This window comes from Choloepus didactylus, chromosome 17 (genome assembly GCF_015220235.1).
Source record: "Choloepus didactylus isolate mChoDid1 chromosome 17, mChoDid1.pri, whole genome shotgun sequence".
Classification (NCBI taxonomy): domain Eukaryota; kingdom Metazoa; phylum Chordata; class Mammalia; order Pilosa; family Megalonychidae; genus Choloepus; species Choloepus didactylus.
This window is the reverse complement of record NC_051323.1, coordinates 71,913,048-71,931,828: the sequence shown is the minus strand read 5'-3', so window position 1 is coordinate 71,931,828 and position 18,781 is coordinate 71,913,048. Positions and strand designations below refer to the sequence as shown.

The following is an 18,781-nucleotide window of genomic DNA, read 5'->3' as shown; positions in this document are numbered from 1 at the left end:
ATGGTAGACAGATGTATGTTTAACTTTCTAAGAAATTGTCAAACTATTTTCCAAAGTGGTTCCAAGTTTTTACATTCCCACAAACAGTGTTTGAGAGATCCATTTGCTTCATAACCTCATCAACACTTGGTATGGTCATACTTTTGAATTTTAGCCACTCTAACCGGTGTGCACTAGCTCACTGGTTTTAATTTGCATTTCCCTAATAAGAAATAATATGAAGCATTTTTTGTGTACTTATCTGGCATCCATATCTTTCTTTGGTAAAGATCTTAGACCCATTTTTTTCAATGGGTTGTTTGTTTTCTTAATGAATTTTGAGAGTTCTTTATATATTCTGGTTACAAGTAATCAAATATGTGATTTGCAAATATTTTCTCCCAATTTGTGGTCTGTCTTTTCATCTCTTAATATGGCCTTCCAAATTGCAGAAATTCTTAATTTTGATGATTTCTAGTTCACCATTTTTTTTTTCCATAATGGACCCCAGTTTTGCTGTTGAATCGACTTCTTAATGTCACACAATATCACAAATATTTTGTCCTATGTTTTCTTCTAGAAGTTTTATAATTTTAGGTTATACATTTAAGTCAATATCCATTTGGAGTTAATTTTTGTTTATGACATGATGTATGAATCTAAATTCTTCCTTTTTTGCATACAAATATCCAATTATTCCAGCACTATTTGTTGAAAAGATTATCCTTTTTCCATTGAAATGCCTTTGCACCTTTGTTGAAAATCAATAAATGACTGGGTCTATTTTTGGACTTTCTATTGTACTCCATCTGTCTGTCTGTCTATCTATCTATCTATCTACCATCAAGATATCTATTTTAGTTTGCTAAAGCTGACAACCAAATGCAATATACCAGAAATGGGTTCAAGTTTACAATGGGGATTTATTAACTTATAAATTTACAATTCTGAGACCATGAAAATGTCCAAGTCAAGGCATCAGTGGGATGACACCGTCTTCCTGAAGAAGGGCAGCTGTGATCCAGGGCTCCTGTCACATGGGAAAGCACATGGTGTCTGCTGTTCTCTCCCTTCTCTCCTGGGTTTCATTGCTTCCAGCTTCTGGCTTCAGTGACTTCCTCTCTGTGCTTCTGCATGCTTCTCTCTCTTAGCTTCTGTGTCCCTTCTCTGTCACCTTCTCTGGGGCTTTCTTCTGGGTCTTCTCTCTGTCTTTTATCCTCTTATAAAGGACTCCAGTAAGAGGATTGTGCCAGTTGAAAACTGTTATGGACCCCAGAAAAGCCATGATTTTTTAATCCAGTCTTCTGGGTTGGGACCTTTTTGATTGAATGTTTCCATGGAGATGTGACCCACTTAACTGTAGGTGAGACTTTTTTTTTTTAAATACATTTTTTATTGTGAAATTTAACATATATACATAACAGTGATATCTTTGAAAGTATGATTTAACAAATAGCAAATTTCAAAGAATGTTATGAGTTACAGTTCCACAATTTCAGTTACTTCTTTATTGAAAATATAACATACATACAGAAAGGTGATAACTTTCACATTACAATTTAACAAGTAGTTATGTAGGTAATTTCAAAGAATGTTATGGGTTACAGCTTCACTTTTTAAGTTATTTCCTTCTAGCTATTCTAATACCCGAGCATCTAAAAAAAAAATTCCTATGAAGATTCAGTATTTGCAATCCTTTGCTAAATTCTATCTTGTCTGCTGCTGCCCCTTCCTCTTGTTTAATCACTTTCTCGATCTTCAGGGGTGTCTAGGCAGTGACCACCCTAACCTGTTCATATTGTAAAGGGGTGTCGACATTATGGGGAAGGGGACTGCATCTGATTGTTGTTCTTAAAGAGGCTGTTGCTTCTGGGTTTTAGGACTTGTCTGGCATAGGAACACTCTAGTGGATTTAAGTTTCTGAGAGATAAAACTTAGCGAAACTTTTATAGAATGTCAGATAGGGACCTAAGTATTTTGGGACCACTGTTGGTTAGGGCTTGGCATACTGTGGCCATTTGGGATAAGAGTAACCTCCAGGATAGCCTCTCGACTCTATTTGAAATCTCTTAGCCTCTATAACCTTATTTTGTTACCCTTCTTTCCCCCTTTTGGTCAAGGAGGTATTTTCAATCCCTCAATGCCAGGGCCAGCTCATTCCTGGGGGCTGTGTCCCACGTCACCAGGGAGAATCACTCCCCTGGGGGTCATGTCCCATGTTGGGGGAGGTTAATTAATTTATTTGCTTATTTGGGCTTAGAGAGAGAAAGGCCAAATCTAAGCAACAAAAGAGGTTCTCTGGAGATGCCAATTAGGCATAATTATAGAAAGGCTTAGCTTCCCCATTACAGCCCTAAATTTCACATGAGCAAGTACTTAAAAGAGTTAAAGAGCTGACACAGATGCTGATGCTTGGAGATGCTTAAAGATGCATACAGAAAGATATTTGGAGATGCTAGTCCAGTATTTGCCCCAGAGAAGCTAAAAGAGGACCCCTAGATGCTTAGAGAGAAACAACCTGGGAGAACAAGCAAAGATGCACAGGAGCTGAGAGAGAGAAGCTAAGAGAGACAGAAGCCCAGAGAAGTTTTGGAGAAAGCCTGGGAACAAACCTGGGAGCAAAGGATCAGCAGATGCCAGCCATGTGCCTCCCCAGGTGACAGAGGTGTTCCAGACACCATTGGCCTTTCTTCAGTGAAGGTAATCTTCTGTTGATGCCTTAGTTTGAATACATTGATGGCCTTAGAACTATAAATTTGTTACCTAATAAACCACCTTTATAAAAGCCAATCCATTTCTGGTATTTTGCAGAATGGCAGCATTAGCAAACCTGAATAATAATTAAGACTCACCTGGAGCATGCATCAACGGAAATAACCTAATCAAAAGGTCCCACCCACAATAGGTCTACCCCCACAGGAATGGATTAGCTGATCCTTCCTGCACATGATCTTTTCTGGGGTACATACAGCTTCAAACCACCACACTACCTATCTCAATGCCAGTATCACACTGTCTTAATTACTGCAGCCTAATAATAAATCAAATGCTTTCTGTTTCTATTGAGATTATATTTCATTTAATTTTTTGTTGGTTAAAATGGTGAATTACATTGATTTTCAATGATAAACTAACTTTGTATTTATAGAATAAAACCCATTAGGTCATGATGTAGTCTAGTTTTAATGTTGTGCCAGTTTGGATATATTATGTCCCCCCAAAAGCCATGTTTTAATCCAATCTCGTGCCCTTGATGGATATAAGGGCACAGAATTATCTACTTTTTCTTGAGCAAACTTTAGTAATTTTTGTCTTTCAAAGAATTTGTGCATTTCATCTCCCCCACGTGACTCACCCAACTGTAGATGAAACTTTTGATTAGACTATTTCCATGGAGGTGTCTCCCTGCCCATTCAGCATGGATTTTGATTCATTTACTGGAGTCCTTTAAAAGGAGCAGACCCAGATGCTTGCTGACACTTTGAGATGCTGGCCCAGAGTTTGCTCTGGAGAAGGCTAAGAGAGGACAAAATGCCCCAAGAGCAGCTGTGAGAGACTTCTGGAGAGATGCTTGGGAGCTGATGCTTAGAGATGCTTGGAGACTTTTAGAGATGCTAGCCCAGAGACAGTTTGGAGAAAGCCATTTTGAAACCAGAACCCCAGAGCAAAGGATCAGCAGATGCCAGCCACGTGCCTTCCCAGCTAACAGAGAATTTCCAGACGCCACTGGCTGTTCTTTAGTGAAGGTATTATCTTGTTGATGCCTTAGTTTGGACACTTTCATGGGCTTAGGATGGTAAATTTGTAACCAAATAAACCCCCTTTATAAAAGCCAATCCATTTCTGGTATTTTGCATAGTGGCAGCACTAGCAAACTTGAACAAATATATTGTTGAATTCTAATTGCTAAAATTTTGGTTAAAATGTCTTTATCTTTGTTCATGAGGGATACTGGTCTTTAGTTGTCTTTTCTTATAATCACTATGTCTGTTTGGGTATAGGAGTAACATTGGCCTCAGAGAATGAATTTTCTGCAAGATTTTCTATATAATAAGCAGTATTTCTTCCTCGTGTGTTTGAAATAACTCACCCAGTGAAGCCATTTAGGCACAGAGTTTTCTTTGTAGGAAAGTCTTTGAACAGAAATTCAATATTCTTGACAGATATAAGGGCATGGGATTATCTATTTTTTCTTGAGCAAGCTTTAGTAATTTTTGTCTTTCAAAGAATTTGTCCATTTCATCTAAGTTGTCAAATTTATGGCAAACAGTTAAGAATATTGCTTATTATTCTCTTCGTATCTGTAGAATAGGTAGCGTTATCACCTCTGTCATATCTATTATTGGTAATCTATTACATTTGTATTGATCTTCTTAAAGAACCAGCTTTCAGTTTTATTAATTTTATGTATTGCTTTTCTATTTATTTAATTTATTTCCACTCTGATCTTTGTTATTTCCTTTCTAATCATTACTTGGGTTTCATTTATTTTTCTTTTTCTAATTTCTAAAGACCTATGCTACGGTGATCAGTGACTAGAGAACTCTCTCCTTTTCTACTGTAGTTGTTTAGTGCTATACATTTCCCTATAATACTGCTTTAGCAGTAACCCCAACATTTTAATATGCTGTGTGTGGTTTGTGTATATTATGTCCCCCAGAAAAAGCCATATTCTTTAACGCCATCTTGTGGGGGCAGACGTATTAGTGTGGATTAGGTTGGAATCTATTGGTTCAGTATTTCCATGAAGGTGTGGCCACGCCCATTCAGCGTGGGCCTTGGTTAGTTCACTGGAGCTCTATAAAAGCTCAGACAGAAGCAGCTCACAGCTGTAGCTGAGACAGACATTTTGAAGATGGCTATTGGAAGATGACGAAGACATTTTGGAGAAGGCCAGTTTGAAATGCAACCTGGGAGTAAGCAGACGCCAGCCACGTGCATTCCCAGCTAACAGAGGTTTTCTGGATGCCATTGGCCATCCTCCAGTGAAGGTATCCAACTGTCGATGCGTTACCTTGGACACTTATTTTTTTTAAATTTTTAGGGTCTCATTATAGAGTTCTTTAGATTCCTTCCTATGAGCCAAAAACCCCAACCACTTGTTTGCTTAAAATCCATTTATTATTCTAAATCCATTTTTTTCCATTAACATGTTATACATTAGTGTTTACTAACCATGATCCATGTAACAGTTTTGTTTGTTAACTTTTAAATTATTTAACAACCATAAATTATTAATACATTTTTAAATTATTACACAAATATCTTAAAACAAGCTTGGGTTCATTTTTATAATTTTTAAATAGAAAACATTTTAGGCATCTCTTGAAGAAGAAACAAAGCAGGCATTTAAAGCTAGAAAACAAGTAATTCCAAATTTGGTTTTTTACAGAAGTTTTCAGCTTTATTGACAAATTATGGCAAACATATTTGACAAATTGTGGTTTCCTATTTAGATAAGATTACACATGGAACTTTATGTGTTTTTTTTTCCTTTTTCAACAAATACAGGTTAAAACACTGAACAAATTCAGTTAGTTACATATGTACAGTAGCTGCTTGTTTTCAACCCCACTAAAACAGCATTTAAAATTAAATTTTATAAACTGACTATCAAACATCTTCATCTAACTAACACGATATTAAAAGACAGGTTAAAACATCTTATCTACAGCTTTATTATCAGCTAGTTCAAAAATCATATTAGAGTTTTTTAGCAACCCTAAACAAAGTTTTTGCTAGTTGGTTGAGACTCAAAATCTAATAGATTCATGCTTTTTCTTTTAAAAGAATTACACACAACAATGAAAAACAACCAAGAGAATAGATCATCCTACTGAATGATTTATAGACAATGTTGCCAATGTCTTTTGAAGTCCATTTAGTAAAATAATACTAGTGTCAATGTCACACCAACAGTAAAGGGGGAAATACAAGAAATATATAGTAGTAATCATGAGCAGGTATCCCTAGAATAGAAAAAAGGACCATTACTTGTCTTGTTGCTGTTTATGTGGAGACCACAGGCTATGGATCGTCTTTGAGGTGAGGTCATAGGTGAGAAAGACCTTCGATATCCACCATCGGGGTGTTCCCTGTAGCCCCTCCGGCTGACCTTGGCGGTGGTCCTTCAGGCTGGAGCGGGTCATGGCCCGTTCTTCCGGTGTGTGGCTGTCACGGGCATCCTCACTTAACTCCGTGACCACGGTCACAGTCACAGTATTCAGGTGCACTTTGTTTGGGTAGCACAGCTGTTATCATAAGCCTCATACGTCTGGTCATCATATTCACCCCCATAGCCATCATCATACACCTTGGACACTTTATGGCCTTAAGACTGTGACTGTATAGCCAAATAAACCCCGTTGATAAAATCCAATCCACTTCTGGTGTTTTGCATTCCAGCAGCATTAGCAAACTGGAACACTGTGTTTTGACTTTCGTTTGGTTCAAACAACTTTCTAACTTCTCCCCTAATTTCATCCTTAATCAACGGTTTATTTAGAAGTATGTTAGTTTGTTTGCAAATATTTGGGAATTTTCAGGTATTCTTCTGTTACTGATTTTTAATTTAATTCTATTGTAGTCAGAGAACATAGCTGTATGACATGAATCCTACATTTGTTGAGAGTTGTTTATGTCCCCAAATATGATCTATCTTGGTATATGTTCTATGTGCACTTGAATAGAACATGTATCCTGCTGTTGTTGAATGGAGCGTCAATTAGTTCAAGTTGATTGACAGTCTCGTTCAAGTCTTCTATATTGTTACTGGTGTTTTGTCTTCCTGATTTCAAAACATACTACAAAGCTACAGAAATCAAGACACTGTGGTACTAGAATAATCATAGAAATACAGATCAACAGAATAGAACTGAAAATCCAGAAATAAGCCTTCACATTCATGGCCAGTTGATTTTCAACAAGAGTGCCAAAACAAGTCAATGGGGGAAAGAAGAGTCATTTCAACAATCGGTGCCGGGACAACTGCATATACACATGCAAATGAAATGAAACTGGACTCTTGACCTCATTCAAAAATTAATTCAAAATGGATCACAGACCTAAATGTAAGAGTTAAAGCTAAAAAACTCTCAGAAGAAAATACAGGCATGAGTTTTCATGACCTTGGATTAGGAAAGGTTTCTGAGGTATGATACCTACAGCACAAACAACAACAACAACAAAAAGGTAAATTGGTCATCATCAAAATTAAAAGCTTTTGTGCTTCAAAGGACACCAGAAAAAATGAAAACACAACCCACAGAATGGGAGAAAAAATTTTTAAATTATTTATCTGATAAGAGATTTGTATCTGGAACATATAAAGAATACAAAATGAGAAAAGAAATGGCCACAGTGTTGGGGTCCTGTCAAAAAGAAAAAAAAATAGAAACTACGTTAGGTATTTGAAATGGGTAGCACTTGATACGATCAAGTAGTTATAAAACTCTTGGAAGAAATGAAAGAGCCACAGAGGAAAGGTGAGGTCACTCAGACAGCAGTAACTTCAGGAATCACCCACCACCTCTCGTGCAATGGGAACGGAGAGGGGGTGGTGTTAGCAGCCCCCATGGGTTTGCTCCCTGCTGGGTGCACCGCCATGAGAAAACTAGAACAGCCAAGGAGGGGCCTTGTGGGCTGGCCCCCAGAGCATGAAGAGGCACTGCTGGATTGAGGGAGACCCTGGGCCTCTGCCCATGCTGCTGCTGGAGGGGTCCACAGACTCCAGGAACTGGGAGACCCCCTCCTCCCCTCTCCCACTTCTCCCACTCTGCTTCCCCAGAGCAAAACCACGCAGGAAGCCCGCTGGGACAGGTGTGAGTTCTGCAGGTCCCAGGCCCCCTCCAGAGAATGAACAGGTCACTGACTCATCTGAGAATGAACAGGTCACTGACTCATCTACCACAAATGCAGTGCATCTACAGCTAAGGTTTTGGAACAGGTCCTACTTTCACATCTATGGAGAAACTCTTTCAGATGTGATCATACTGCATTTTCAATATACACCTGATTTTGTTCCTTTTGACTTTATTATAATTATATAGAGAATTACTATGATATGGTCTTCATGACCATGTTTTTAAAAACTATACAAAATTCTAGTGAGACTGGAACTGAAGTAGTGTTTCACAAAGTGTGATCTAAGGACCACCAGTATCAGAATGCCCTAAAATACTAATCAAAAAGGCAACGTTGGGGATCAAATCCTGTCTCCCATGAAAGGCAGGTTAAGGTCCCAACCCTGGTCCTGTGGATGTGGACCCAGGTGAGGTCAAGGTGAGCCCAAACTGAATGAAGGTGGGTCTTCATCCAACATGGCTGATGTTCTTATAAGCAAAGGAAATTAGACATCGAGAGGTCAGCCATGGGGTGCAGCCAGAAGCTGGAAGTCAGCAGAACCCACAAGAAAAAGGAGAAGGCTCTGCCATGTGATGGAGAAGCCAAGGTGCAAGGTTTGCTGGCAGCCAGCCTCAAAATGCCCCAGTCTTAGGAGAGAAAGCATCACTCTGCTGACGCCTCAGTTTTGGACTTCTAGCCTCAAAACCATGAGCCACTAAATTCCCATTGTATGGTATTTGTTTTTGCAGCTGGGAAACTAAAACAGACCTACAGAATCACTCTCTGGGATTAACATTCTTCAAGTAATATTTATAGACACCAATGTTGGTTAACCACTCCTTATGAAATCTAGAAAAGCATAACCATTAAGCTGTTCTGAAAACCAAAAGCTACACTATCTTCATTTTTCCATTCCCTAGAAGATTGGTACTGAGATCTGATAACCAGCTAGCTTTCTCCCCATTATCACTGGTCACCAAAACTGTCCCCTGAACATTTCTTTCACAGCACTGAGTTCAAAGTCTTCAAGGCTCCAAAAACGTTCCCAAATGTTTTCCACATTCAGCATCATTTAACCATGTCAGAACTGTGACTTCTACCTCCTAATCATCTTAACTTCCTGCTCATTTCAAAATGAATAGAGACTACAGCTATGTAATCATCTCCTGTAATAGCACAACCAGCACATTTTCCTTTTTTTTTTAAGTCTTCAATTTTTATTTTTAGACAAGTAAGCAGAGGATGAGAGTGAACAAAAGGAAGGGGAGGTCAGTGCAGCTTCTCACTGAGAAATCATGTGCAAGCTGCAAAACACTGGGGCATCCTGGGAAGATGCCTAAAGATCAAACATAAATCAGTTTTGGAATATGGAATTTCAGGGTATTTGGCAGCAACGATGGAGTCCCAAGAGTTTAATGGCAGCTCATCAAATTGCTCTATTAACCATTATCCCTCAAATGAATATTTATACAAGTGCCTTTTGTCTCAGAAAGAAATGAAATTTTTGGATCATCTTACTGGGTGAATCCACTTTCCTGCTTTCCCTGGGAGGAGAAGCATGATGGGCTAATAATATCATTTCTACATTTATGAAAGATTCACAGCCACTGAACCTTAACGTGAACTTTAATTGCTTCAGCTTTTCCAGCACTTTGTGCATGAGTCATTGAATACAGGCATTTTGCTTAGAAAAATGCACATGCAAAAGAGCCGTAAAGGCCCCTAATAGGAGTGTCCTCTGTGAATTCTGTCTAAGCAGGAGTCACATTTCTGTGCGTCTTTGGGCCAAATGGAAAGATTTTTCTTGACCTTGACTGTTGAGAAGGCTGCACATTGTGTATAGCTGCAGAATTCACCTCCCTCTGTGTTTTATTAAATCCATTCATCATTTACTGATAAACACCACCCTGGAAGGGAAAGGGGTAATAAGTGGACACTGATAGGCAGGCCAGGCAGGCCTTTCTGCAGCCAGCAAACCTGTGCAAAGTATCGAGAAGAATTCACATTGTTACAGGAGCTGCCAGGAGTGAGGAGACGGAGGGGAGACTGGAGGGAAGCCAGCCTCAAGCTTTGCACAAGAAAACGAAAAGGTTAACTTGTGGAAACAAAGTTACAAATAATAAAATGGTCCTGATTAACAAGACCACTACCTGGGATGCTTCTTTCAGACCCCGTGGCCCACCATTAACCAAATGAAGATCCCGCTGTCCGCACACGGCCTCCGTTTTCCTGTGCTGCCTTAGCACACCCCAGGAGGAGGCCATTGTTGCTCTTATACTTTTGTGACAAATTCCCTGAGTTTTTCTTCTCTGAATATTAAAAAAAAAAAAAAAAATGACCTTGTTGTAGCAGGTAACACAATTCCAATGCCTCCTGGAGGAGGGGAGAAAGGGAGGGAGAGAAGAGATGACATGTTAACAATCACAAAGGCAAGATGATGTGTGAAGATGGGTGTTTTGGGGAGCCAGAAGGAGCTCCGTGGCTGGAGGACAGGAGAAGGGAAGCCAGAGGGACTGGGTTAGGCTAGAGAAGTGGGTAGGGGCCCAATCTCTCCCTCTCTTTCCCTCACACACACACTTGAACTTTCATTCAGTGACCATTAATTGAGCAGGTACTTGTGCCAGGCCTTGTGCCGGATATTGTCTTTGCTCTCAAGAAGCTTGCTCGCTGGTGGGGAAGAAAGGCATTCATGAAATAATCAGAGTAGTGAATGTCCAGTGGACTCTGCAAGAAGGGAATATGTTTCTCTTCCAGCCTAAACCCAAGACACCTTGACCCAGGTGGGGGGATGAAAGGGGGTGAAGGAGGGAGCTCACAAAGGAATTAACACTTGAACTGGGATCTGAATAAGCAGGAATTGACTAGTTAGGAAGTGGGTACTGCACTTTATGATGAAAATGACAAGAAGCAATGAGGCCATGATCTGATTTTCATCCACCAAAGATCTCCCTGGCAACCTGGAGAAGGCAAGTCTGTGGGCATGAAGACCAGTAAGGCCACCGTAGGAGCCCAGGGGAACAGTGCATGCCCAAACTGGGACACTGGCTGTGGAGGTGCAATTCAGAGTAAATTAGGAGATAGCATTGACAAGCCTCAGTGACCTACTGGATCTGGGGCTGGAAGGAAGGATTTCCAGGTTCTGGTTTGGTCACCTGGAGCCGTTGAGGCTATTTAACCAGAAAATAGAATAAAACAGGAGGTTGTGGAGGGAAGGTAAGTTCATCCTTGGCCATGCTGAATTCGAGGTGCTAGTGGTGAGGCCCCACAGTGATGTCTGGAAGAGAGTTGGGTATGTGGGTCTGGGGAGACAGATCTGGGTTCATGAGAGACAATTGGGAACAATATAGAGATGGAAAAGCGTCCATTGGACTTAGCAAAGAGGAAGTCACTGATGAGCTGGGCAAGAACACCATGAGAGCAGAGATGGGGAGGAAATGGGATTGTGGTGGATCAAGAGTGGCTGGTCCCCTCGGGGTCCTGGGGAGAGGAGCAAATGCAACTGCTCATCTCCTCTGGGACCTCCCTTGGCCTCCACCTCACTGGGCCCCCAAAACACATGCCATGGTCCCCTCTACGGGTCAGGCCGTACACCTTAGCACTGAGGCATCTTACATAACGTGAGTTAGAAAAGCCAGTCACAAAACAAAACATATGATATAGTTCCATTTATAGAAACCTTCAAGACCAAGCAACATGTACATATTTGCAGTAGCCGGAGAGAAAAACAAAGAGACAGTGAACACAACATGCAGGACGGAGGAGGGGGCATTCAAGGCCCTCAGCGGTGCTGGTGATTGCTCGCTTTCCTAAGCAAGATGGTGAGAGCCTGTGGGCTTTTCCTTTTCTCCTTTTTGACATTTCTGAAATTATGAAGGTCTTTCAATCTCTGTCAGCCAGGTGACAATTGTGATGTATGTCATTTCCTTAGAAATACCATAACCAATTTCTTTCCCTTATACTTTCCTTTCTACATATGCACAAGAGTAATACGTGACTAAAACCTAATTCAGAATGACCTCTTTCTAGAAATACAAAAGAAAAATTCAAAGTGACCCAAATTATTCAGGGCCTCTCATCTGTCCAGCCTCCTTCAAGGCCCTGCTATGCATTCACATGTACAATACATTTTTTTTTGTAAAAGTTTGCAAAAGTTAGATATGTTATCTACAATTAGATACGATAACCGTCTCTTGTCCGGCGCTTTCTCCGCCCCGCCTCGAGTCCTCGGTCGGCGATGGGGACCAGAGAGATAAGGGGAGAGAGGGTGCGGACAATGTCTTACCCGACGCACTCGTGATCACTCTGGACTCGCAGCAGTGAAGCATGTAGGCTTTTAATGGAACTAGGCAATCATCCTCTTTACAGGTTCCGCCCGGGGCAAGACGCCTCGGGGGAGAACAACCTCGATGCGGCCGTCAGGCGCGGCTCCTTGTGGGCTGTCTCCCCGAGCTCTGCCCGGGAACTTTCTTATAAACCCTGCGTGTATCCAATGGGCTAACGCCACGCATACAAGCATGATTGGTGAATACAGAGGGTTCACAAAGCGGAAGCAGGATGTGGGCGCCATCTTTGCACCACTCGATGGGCGGGGGGAACTCAAGGGCAGGCTGCAGCTTAACAACTAGGCCAAATCCCGGAAGGTGGCTGCTCACATCTCCCCCTTTTTTATTTTATTTATGCCCCAGTGTCTCTAGTGATGAATGTGCTCCCGTGGACCTAGATGGCCCACAACGTATTTTTTGGTGCTTTGGGGAGTCTGGACTAGGCCCCAGCCATACGGAGGTGGGACCTCTGGCACCGACCAGAATGCTCACTTCATATAGAGACCGGAGAGCCCGCGAGCCGGAAACCACGTGGCTCTCCGTGCAGTACTCAGTCTCGCAACTGGGGGACAGGAGGATTAGGGGAAAGGTAGCCAGTGCCGAGGGCGTCACTAGGAGCCTCAAACGGCAAGGGTCCCGTCTGGCCACAACTAGGACTCTGCGTACGAGGTCAACCTGAGACAAAAATTAGGGCCACTGGTACCGAATGTTTATAAACGGGATTTTTAGCTGCAAACCTTACCCTCGAATGCCCCGCTTCGAGTGGTTGGGATGGGTGCTGGGCAGAGGGGCTATAGTCATCGTGATGGGGGTCGTGCCAGTAGTTGCAGATGGAGAATTAGCAGACCCGGTAGAGATTAGACCTCATGGAGGTGGGGAACAGCCACTTCAAATAGTCTGTACTGTCCCATCTGTGGTGAGGAGAGGGAGATGCTCGGAACCCCTGCATCTGTTCCCACAGGGGCCGCAAGCTCCCTCTCCCATCGAAGAGATCGAGCACTGTCACCACAGTCCCGGGGTGTGTCTGGTTGATGTATTCTAGCAGGTGGCGGAAACTGTAGGAGCTGTCGAAGAGCCCATGCACCACGATGACAGGCTTGTAGGGTGCGAGGTGGGGGGCGGGGGCCGTGGGCAGCAGCAGCAGCAGCAGTGGCAGAAGCGGCCACAGGAGCAGGACCCCCGCCGGGGGGAGCCGCAGCCCCCAGAGCCTCAGCATGCTCCCGCCTAAGCGACGAGGGCGACGAGGGCCTGGCCTGGGTCCGTGGGCCTTGCTCCGCGCACTGTTTACTTCACCCTAGTCCGGAACTCTCCGGGGAGGGGAAGGGTGTGAGGAGGGAGGGCGCCAATAGGGGTGAACTCCCAGACTGCCCCATGCTTGCAGTCGGCACTATCTTGTAATCACTCGGAGAGCTCTTCCGAGTCCCCGGGGCTACCTGAACGCCCACGGGCCCTAGTCCTCGTATGGAAAGGGGGTGCTTACCTTCTCGCGGTGATCAGTCGCGGAGGTCAAACCACGGATCCCGGGAGCACGTCTCCGTCGGCTCGAGGGGAACGCGAATGAGGTTCCCCGTACGGGCCACCACTTGTCCGGCGCTTTCTCCGCCCCGCCTCGAGTCCTCGGTCGGCGATGGGGACCAGAGAGATAAGGGGAGAGAGGGTGCGGACAATGTCTTACCCGACGCACTCGTGATCACTCTGGACTCGCAGCAGTGAAGCATGTAGGCTTTTAATGGAACTAGGCAATCATCCTCTTTACAGGTTCCGCCCGGGGCAAGACGCCTCGGGGGAGAACAACCTCGATGCGGCCGTCAGGCGCGGCTCCTTGTGGGCTGTCTCCCCGAGCTCTGCCCGGGAACTTTCTTATAAACCCTGCGTGTATCCAATGGGCTAACGCCACGCATACAAGCATGATTGGTGAATACAGAGGGTTCACAAAGCGGAAGCAGGATGTGGGCGCCATCTTTGCACCACTCGATGGGCGGGGGGAACTCAAGGGCAGGCTGCAGCTTAACAACTAGGCCAAATCCCGGAAGGTGGCTGCTCACAGTCTCTTTCCACTCCAACTTCCCCTGAGTCACGGCACCCTCCCCTGCTTCTCTGTGCCAGCCGGCACCAGGGCACCCACGCTTATTTGTGGAATCTGGCTGAAGGGAAGTTGAATCTGTGGTATATTTAGTGAGAGACATTTATGTAGTGTGCAGTTATTTCTGTGTGTAGTTATTGCCGGCTGTCCAAGGGTGGGAATGACTTCTAGGAACACTGCTCATGTGACAGGAAGTTACAATGCCAGAGACGTAAGCAGATATTAATGTAATCTACAGGGCTCTGTCCCTGAAATGAGGAATCTATATAGTTCTAGAAGAAATGGGGTTCAACATGCAGAGCCAGAAGTCAGTCTATAGTATCAAATAGCCATGTCAGCTAGTTAATTAATGAACACAGGTTGTTTTTGTTTTTTTTTTTTTTTCTGGATTTTGCGATGTTTGTGGTATTTGTCAGCTTTTTAAAATGGCTAATTTGTAATTATTTCTTTTCAGTTCTAAAGATTGACTTTTGGCCCTAATTTTATACTCATGATTTTGTACATCTTCTTTAAGAGTGCCTCCGGGACTGAAGGTGCTTCACTCCTCCACACAACCCGTGTCTGCTGCTGGATGGGAGTTTGGAGGCCGCCTTTGCTGCTGAGAGGAGGGGAAGTAGGGCGTGGGCATGTGGCGTCTGCTGGGTTCTGGGAGGGGTCTTCTGGTAAAGGGCCGACTGCAGACAGGGCAAGTCTCAGGAAACGGCCAAGGCTGGGAAGGGAAGGTCATGGCAGCACCACATGCTGGCTGGGCAGGCCCGAGAGAGAGCACATAAAGCGTGGGGCCAAACCCGTCCCAGACGAGGCTAGTCCTGATTTCTGTGGCAAGACCAGGGAAAATTCAATCACAATCACTGCCAGATAAACTAGGCCTGCAATTTTGTCAGAAAGAGTTAGGTAAATCTAAAGGATCCTTGTCACAGCCCAAGAGGGCTTTTGTAGCCAAAGGACTAAAGAAAGCACCAGACAGGTTCTGAGACATAAGCTTTTATTATGGGGCTTACCTACAGGGTGGGGAAGTCGAGCCACATTGCCCTGAAATCAGGAGCTTCTCTGAATGGATCCAGGAGCTGCTCTGAATGGCAGCCAGTTCAGAGCACAACGTGGAAATAGTCTGCACTTTGGGGGGCTGAATAAGCTGGTTATAAGGGCTCGACTTCCAATGGGTGTGAGAGCATAAGGCAGGGAGCGGGGTCCTGCAATGTAGGGAGGGGGTGATTGTAATCAACAGGGAGAGGGAAGGATTATAGACTATCTTGTAGATAACAGTATCTCAGGGAGTCTCAGGGAGAAGGTAGTTATAGATTACATTTAGACAAGGAGAATAGGTCAAACAGGTCCTAGTTCAAGCAAACTGCTGTGTGCAATCTTCAAGACACTTGGGGGCCTGGGGCTCCCACAATCCTTATAAGTTATTGTTCACTCTACATCAGTGGCTGTGCTCATTAGCATCCCCCGGAGACCTGTGAGAAAACAGCAATTGCAGGTGCATCTCCAGGGATTTAATTTGTCTGGGGACGGAGCCCCGGGACATCTGCAGTTTAAGGCTTCCAGGTCGCCGCGTTGGGAGCCTGTGCCTACCCCACAGCTGTGTGGTTCTCTATTATCTGTGCCTGTTCCATTGCCAGGAAATGGCAGGTTAGCGCAGGTGTCCACAACATTTCTTTCCATACCATGGTGGAATGTTCCTCTATTAATTTAGACAGAACCTGCATTTTGCAAGTCAGACTGCAGATTTGTACTCGGTGCCTCCGGGGTGCTGGCTGAGGGCTAAGCCCTTTTGCATTTATGGGTCCCCTGAGGCTCAGCCAGGTGAGATGACTTTCATATGTTTTTTTTCTTTTTTCTTTTTTAATTAGAGGAGTTGTAGATTTACAGAAAAGTCATACAGAAAACGCAGAATCCCACACTACCCTATTAGTAACACTTTGCATTAGTGTCGTACATTTGTTACCATTTGTGCCAATTTGAATGTATTATATCCCCCCAAACGCCATTATCTTTGATGTAATCTTGTGTGGGCAGACCTATTAGTGTTAATTAGATTGAAATTCTTTGAGTGTTTCCATGGAGATGCGCCCCACGCAACTGTGGGTGATGACTCTGATTGAATAATTTCCATGGAGGTGTTGGCCTGCCCATTCAGGGTGGGTCTGAATTAAATTACTGGAGCACTGTATAAGATCAGACAGAAGGAGCAAGCTGCTACTGCCAAGAGGGACACTTTGAAGAAAGCACAGGAGCTGCAGATGAGAGACAGTTTGAAGATGGCCGTTGAAAGCAGACTCTTGCTCCAGAGAAGCTGAGAGAGGACAAATATCCCAAGTGCAACTAAGAGTGACATTTTTGAGGAACTGCAGCCTAGAGAGGAACGTCCTGGGAGAAAGCCATTTTGAAACCAGAACTTTGGAGCAGACACCAGCCATGTGCCTTCCCAGCTAACAGAGGTTTTCCGGACACCATTGGCCATCCTCCAGCGAAGGTACCAGATTGCTGATGTGTTACCTTGGGCACTTTATGGCCTTAAGACTAACTGTGTAACCAAATAAACCCCCTTTTATAATAGCCAAACCATCTCTGGTGTTTTGCATTCTGGCAGCATTAACAAACCAGAACACCATTGATGAAAGACTATCATTGTAAGTGTACTATTAACTACAGTTCATAGTTTTCATTAGGGTTCACTGTTTGGGTTATACAGGTGTACAATCCAAATTAAGCATTAACACCCCATTCTTTACCACCACCCCAACCCCTGCTAACCTGTACTCTAGTTTCTCATTCTATGAATTTGCTTGTTTTAATTATTTCATATCAGTGAGGTCATACAATGTTTGTCCTTTTGTGTCTAGCTTATTTCACCCAACATGTCTTCAAGGCTCATCCATATTGTCGCATGTATCAGAATTCCATTCCCTTTTACAGCTGAATAAAATTCCATCTTAGGTACATGTTTTGTTTATCCGTTCATCTGTTGATGGACATTTGCTTCCATCTTTTGGCAACTGCGAATAATGCTGGTATGAACATCAGTGTGCAAATACCTGTTCAAGCCCCTGCTTTCAATTCTTGTGGCTATATACCTAGAAGTGGGATTGTCAGGTCATACAGTAATTCTGACCTTAACTTTGTGAGGTGCCACCAAAATTTTTCCACAGCAGATGCATTACTTTACATTTCCACTAACAATGAACAAGTATTCCTATTCTTCCACATTGGGCCAGTTTGAATGTATTGTGTCCCCCAAACGCCATAATCTTTGATGTAATCTTGTGTGGGCAGACATTATCAGTTTTGATTAGATTTCTTTGAGTGTTTCCATGGAGATGTGCCCCACCCAACTGTAGGTGATAACTGATGACATAATTTCCATGGAGGCGTGGCCCCACCCATTTAGGGTGGGCCTTGATCAGTGTAACTATATAAATGACCTGATGGGCAGAGGGAACTCAGTGCAGCTGTAAGTGATGTTTTGAAGAGGAGCTACAGCCAAGAGGGACACTTTGAAGAAAGCACAGGAGCTGCAGATGAGAGACAGTTTGAAGATGGCCGTTGGAAGCAGACTCTTGCTCCAGAGAAGCTGAGAGAGGACAAATACCCCAAGTGCAACTGAGAGTGACATTTTTGAGGAACTGCAGCCTAGAGAGGAACGTCCTGGGAGAAAGCTAACGTACCTTCCCAGCTAACAGAGGTTTTCCAGATACCATTGGCCATCAGCAAGTGAAGGTACCCTATTGCTGATGTGCTACCTTGGATACTTTATGGCCTTAAGACTGTAACTGTGTAACCAAATAAACCCCCTTTATAAAAGCCAATCCATTTCTGGTGTTTTGCATTCCAGCAGCATTAGCAAACTAGAACACACATCCTCTCCAACACTTGTTATTTTTGTTTTTTTAACAGTAGCCATTCTAATGAAGTGGCTATCTCATTATGAAATATTATGAAATAGTATCTCATTATAGTTTAATTTGCATTTCCCTAATGGCTAACATATTGAGCATCTTTCCATGTGCATTTTAGCCATTTGCATATCTTTGGAGAAATGTCTATTCAAGTTATTTGTCCACTTTTTAATTGGGGTGTCTTTTTGTTGTTGAGTCATCTGTTTTTTGACTGTTTTGATCACTTCTGTATTTGCAGCATTTAGACTAGTGCCTGGCACCTAGCAGGAGCTCAATAAACATTTGTTTTATGAATTAATTGCCTTATCCCACGAGGCAATGACAGTGGGTGAATTCTGGTGACCCAACATCATTTTCAATTTTAACGTCTGATCACTGAAACGCATTTCCATTTCTGATTCCTTAAAGCCGGCCTCCCCCACTGTGGAGTGTAGACCCCCTTACAGCTTTGGGTGCCTCTGGGCGCCGCCTCCTTCCACTCAACCCACCCTCCCTCACCCGAGATATGCCCTAACAGGGTAGCTCCCAGGATACGCTCCGGGTCACGTGAACGCCACACCCAGCAGGCCCTAGATCCGTCTCATACTGCGCATGCGTATTGTTTCTGAGCCAGCGCCTTAAGATGCTAGCGCAGGCGCAGACATCGGCTTCCG

The 18,781-nt window shown here is 43.5% G+C and overlaps 1 protein-coding gene across 1 annotated transcript; it reads right to left on the bottom strand.

Moving 5' to 3' along the window:
- Positions 1-12,748: 12,748 nt before the first annotated feature.
- LOC119511970 (lysosomal thioesterase PPT2-like) lies at positions 12,749-13,359 on the bottom strand. The gene has a single exon (XM_037806426.1). It carries the CDS (start codon positions 13,357-13,359, stop codon positions 12,982-12,984), a length of 378 nt encoding a protein of 125 aa, XP_037662354.1. The 3' UTR covers positions 12,749-12,981.
- Positions 13,360-18,781: the final 5,422 nt, after the last annotated feature.

What these genes read in the sequence shown, in the direction of transcription:
- LOC119511970 (XM_037806426.1), bottom strand. Translation starts at nt 13,359, where the DNA reads ATGCTGAGGCTCTGGGGGCTGCGGCTCCCCCCGGCGGGGGTCCTGCTC.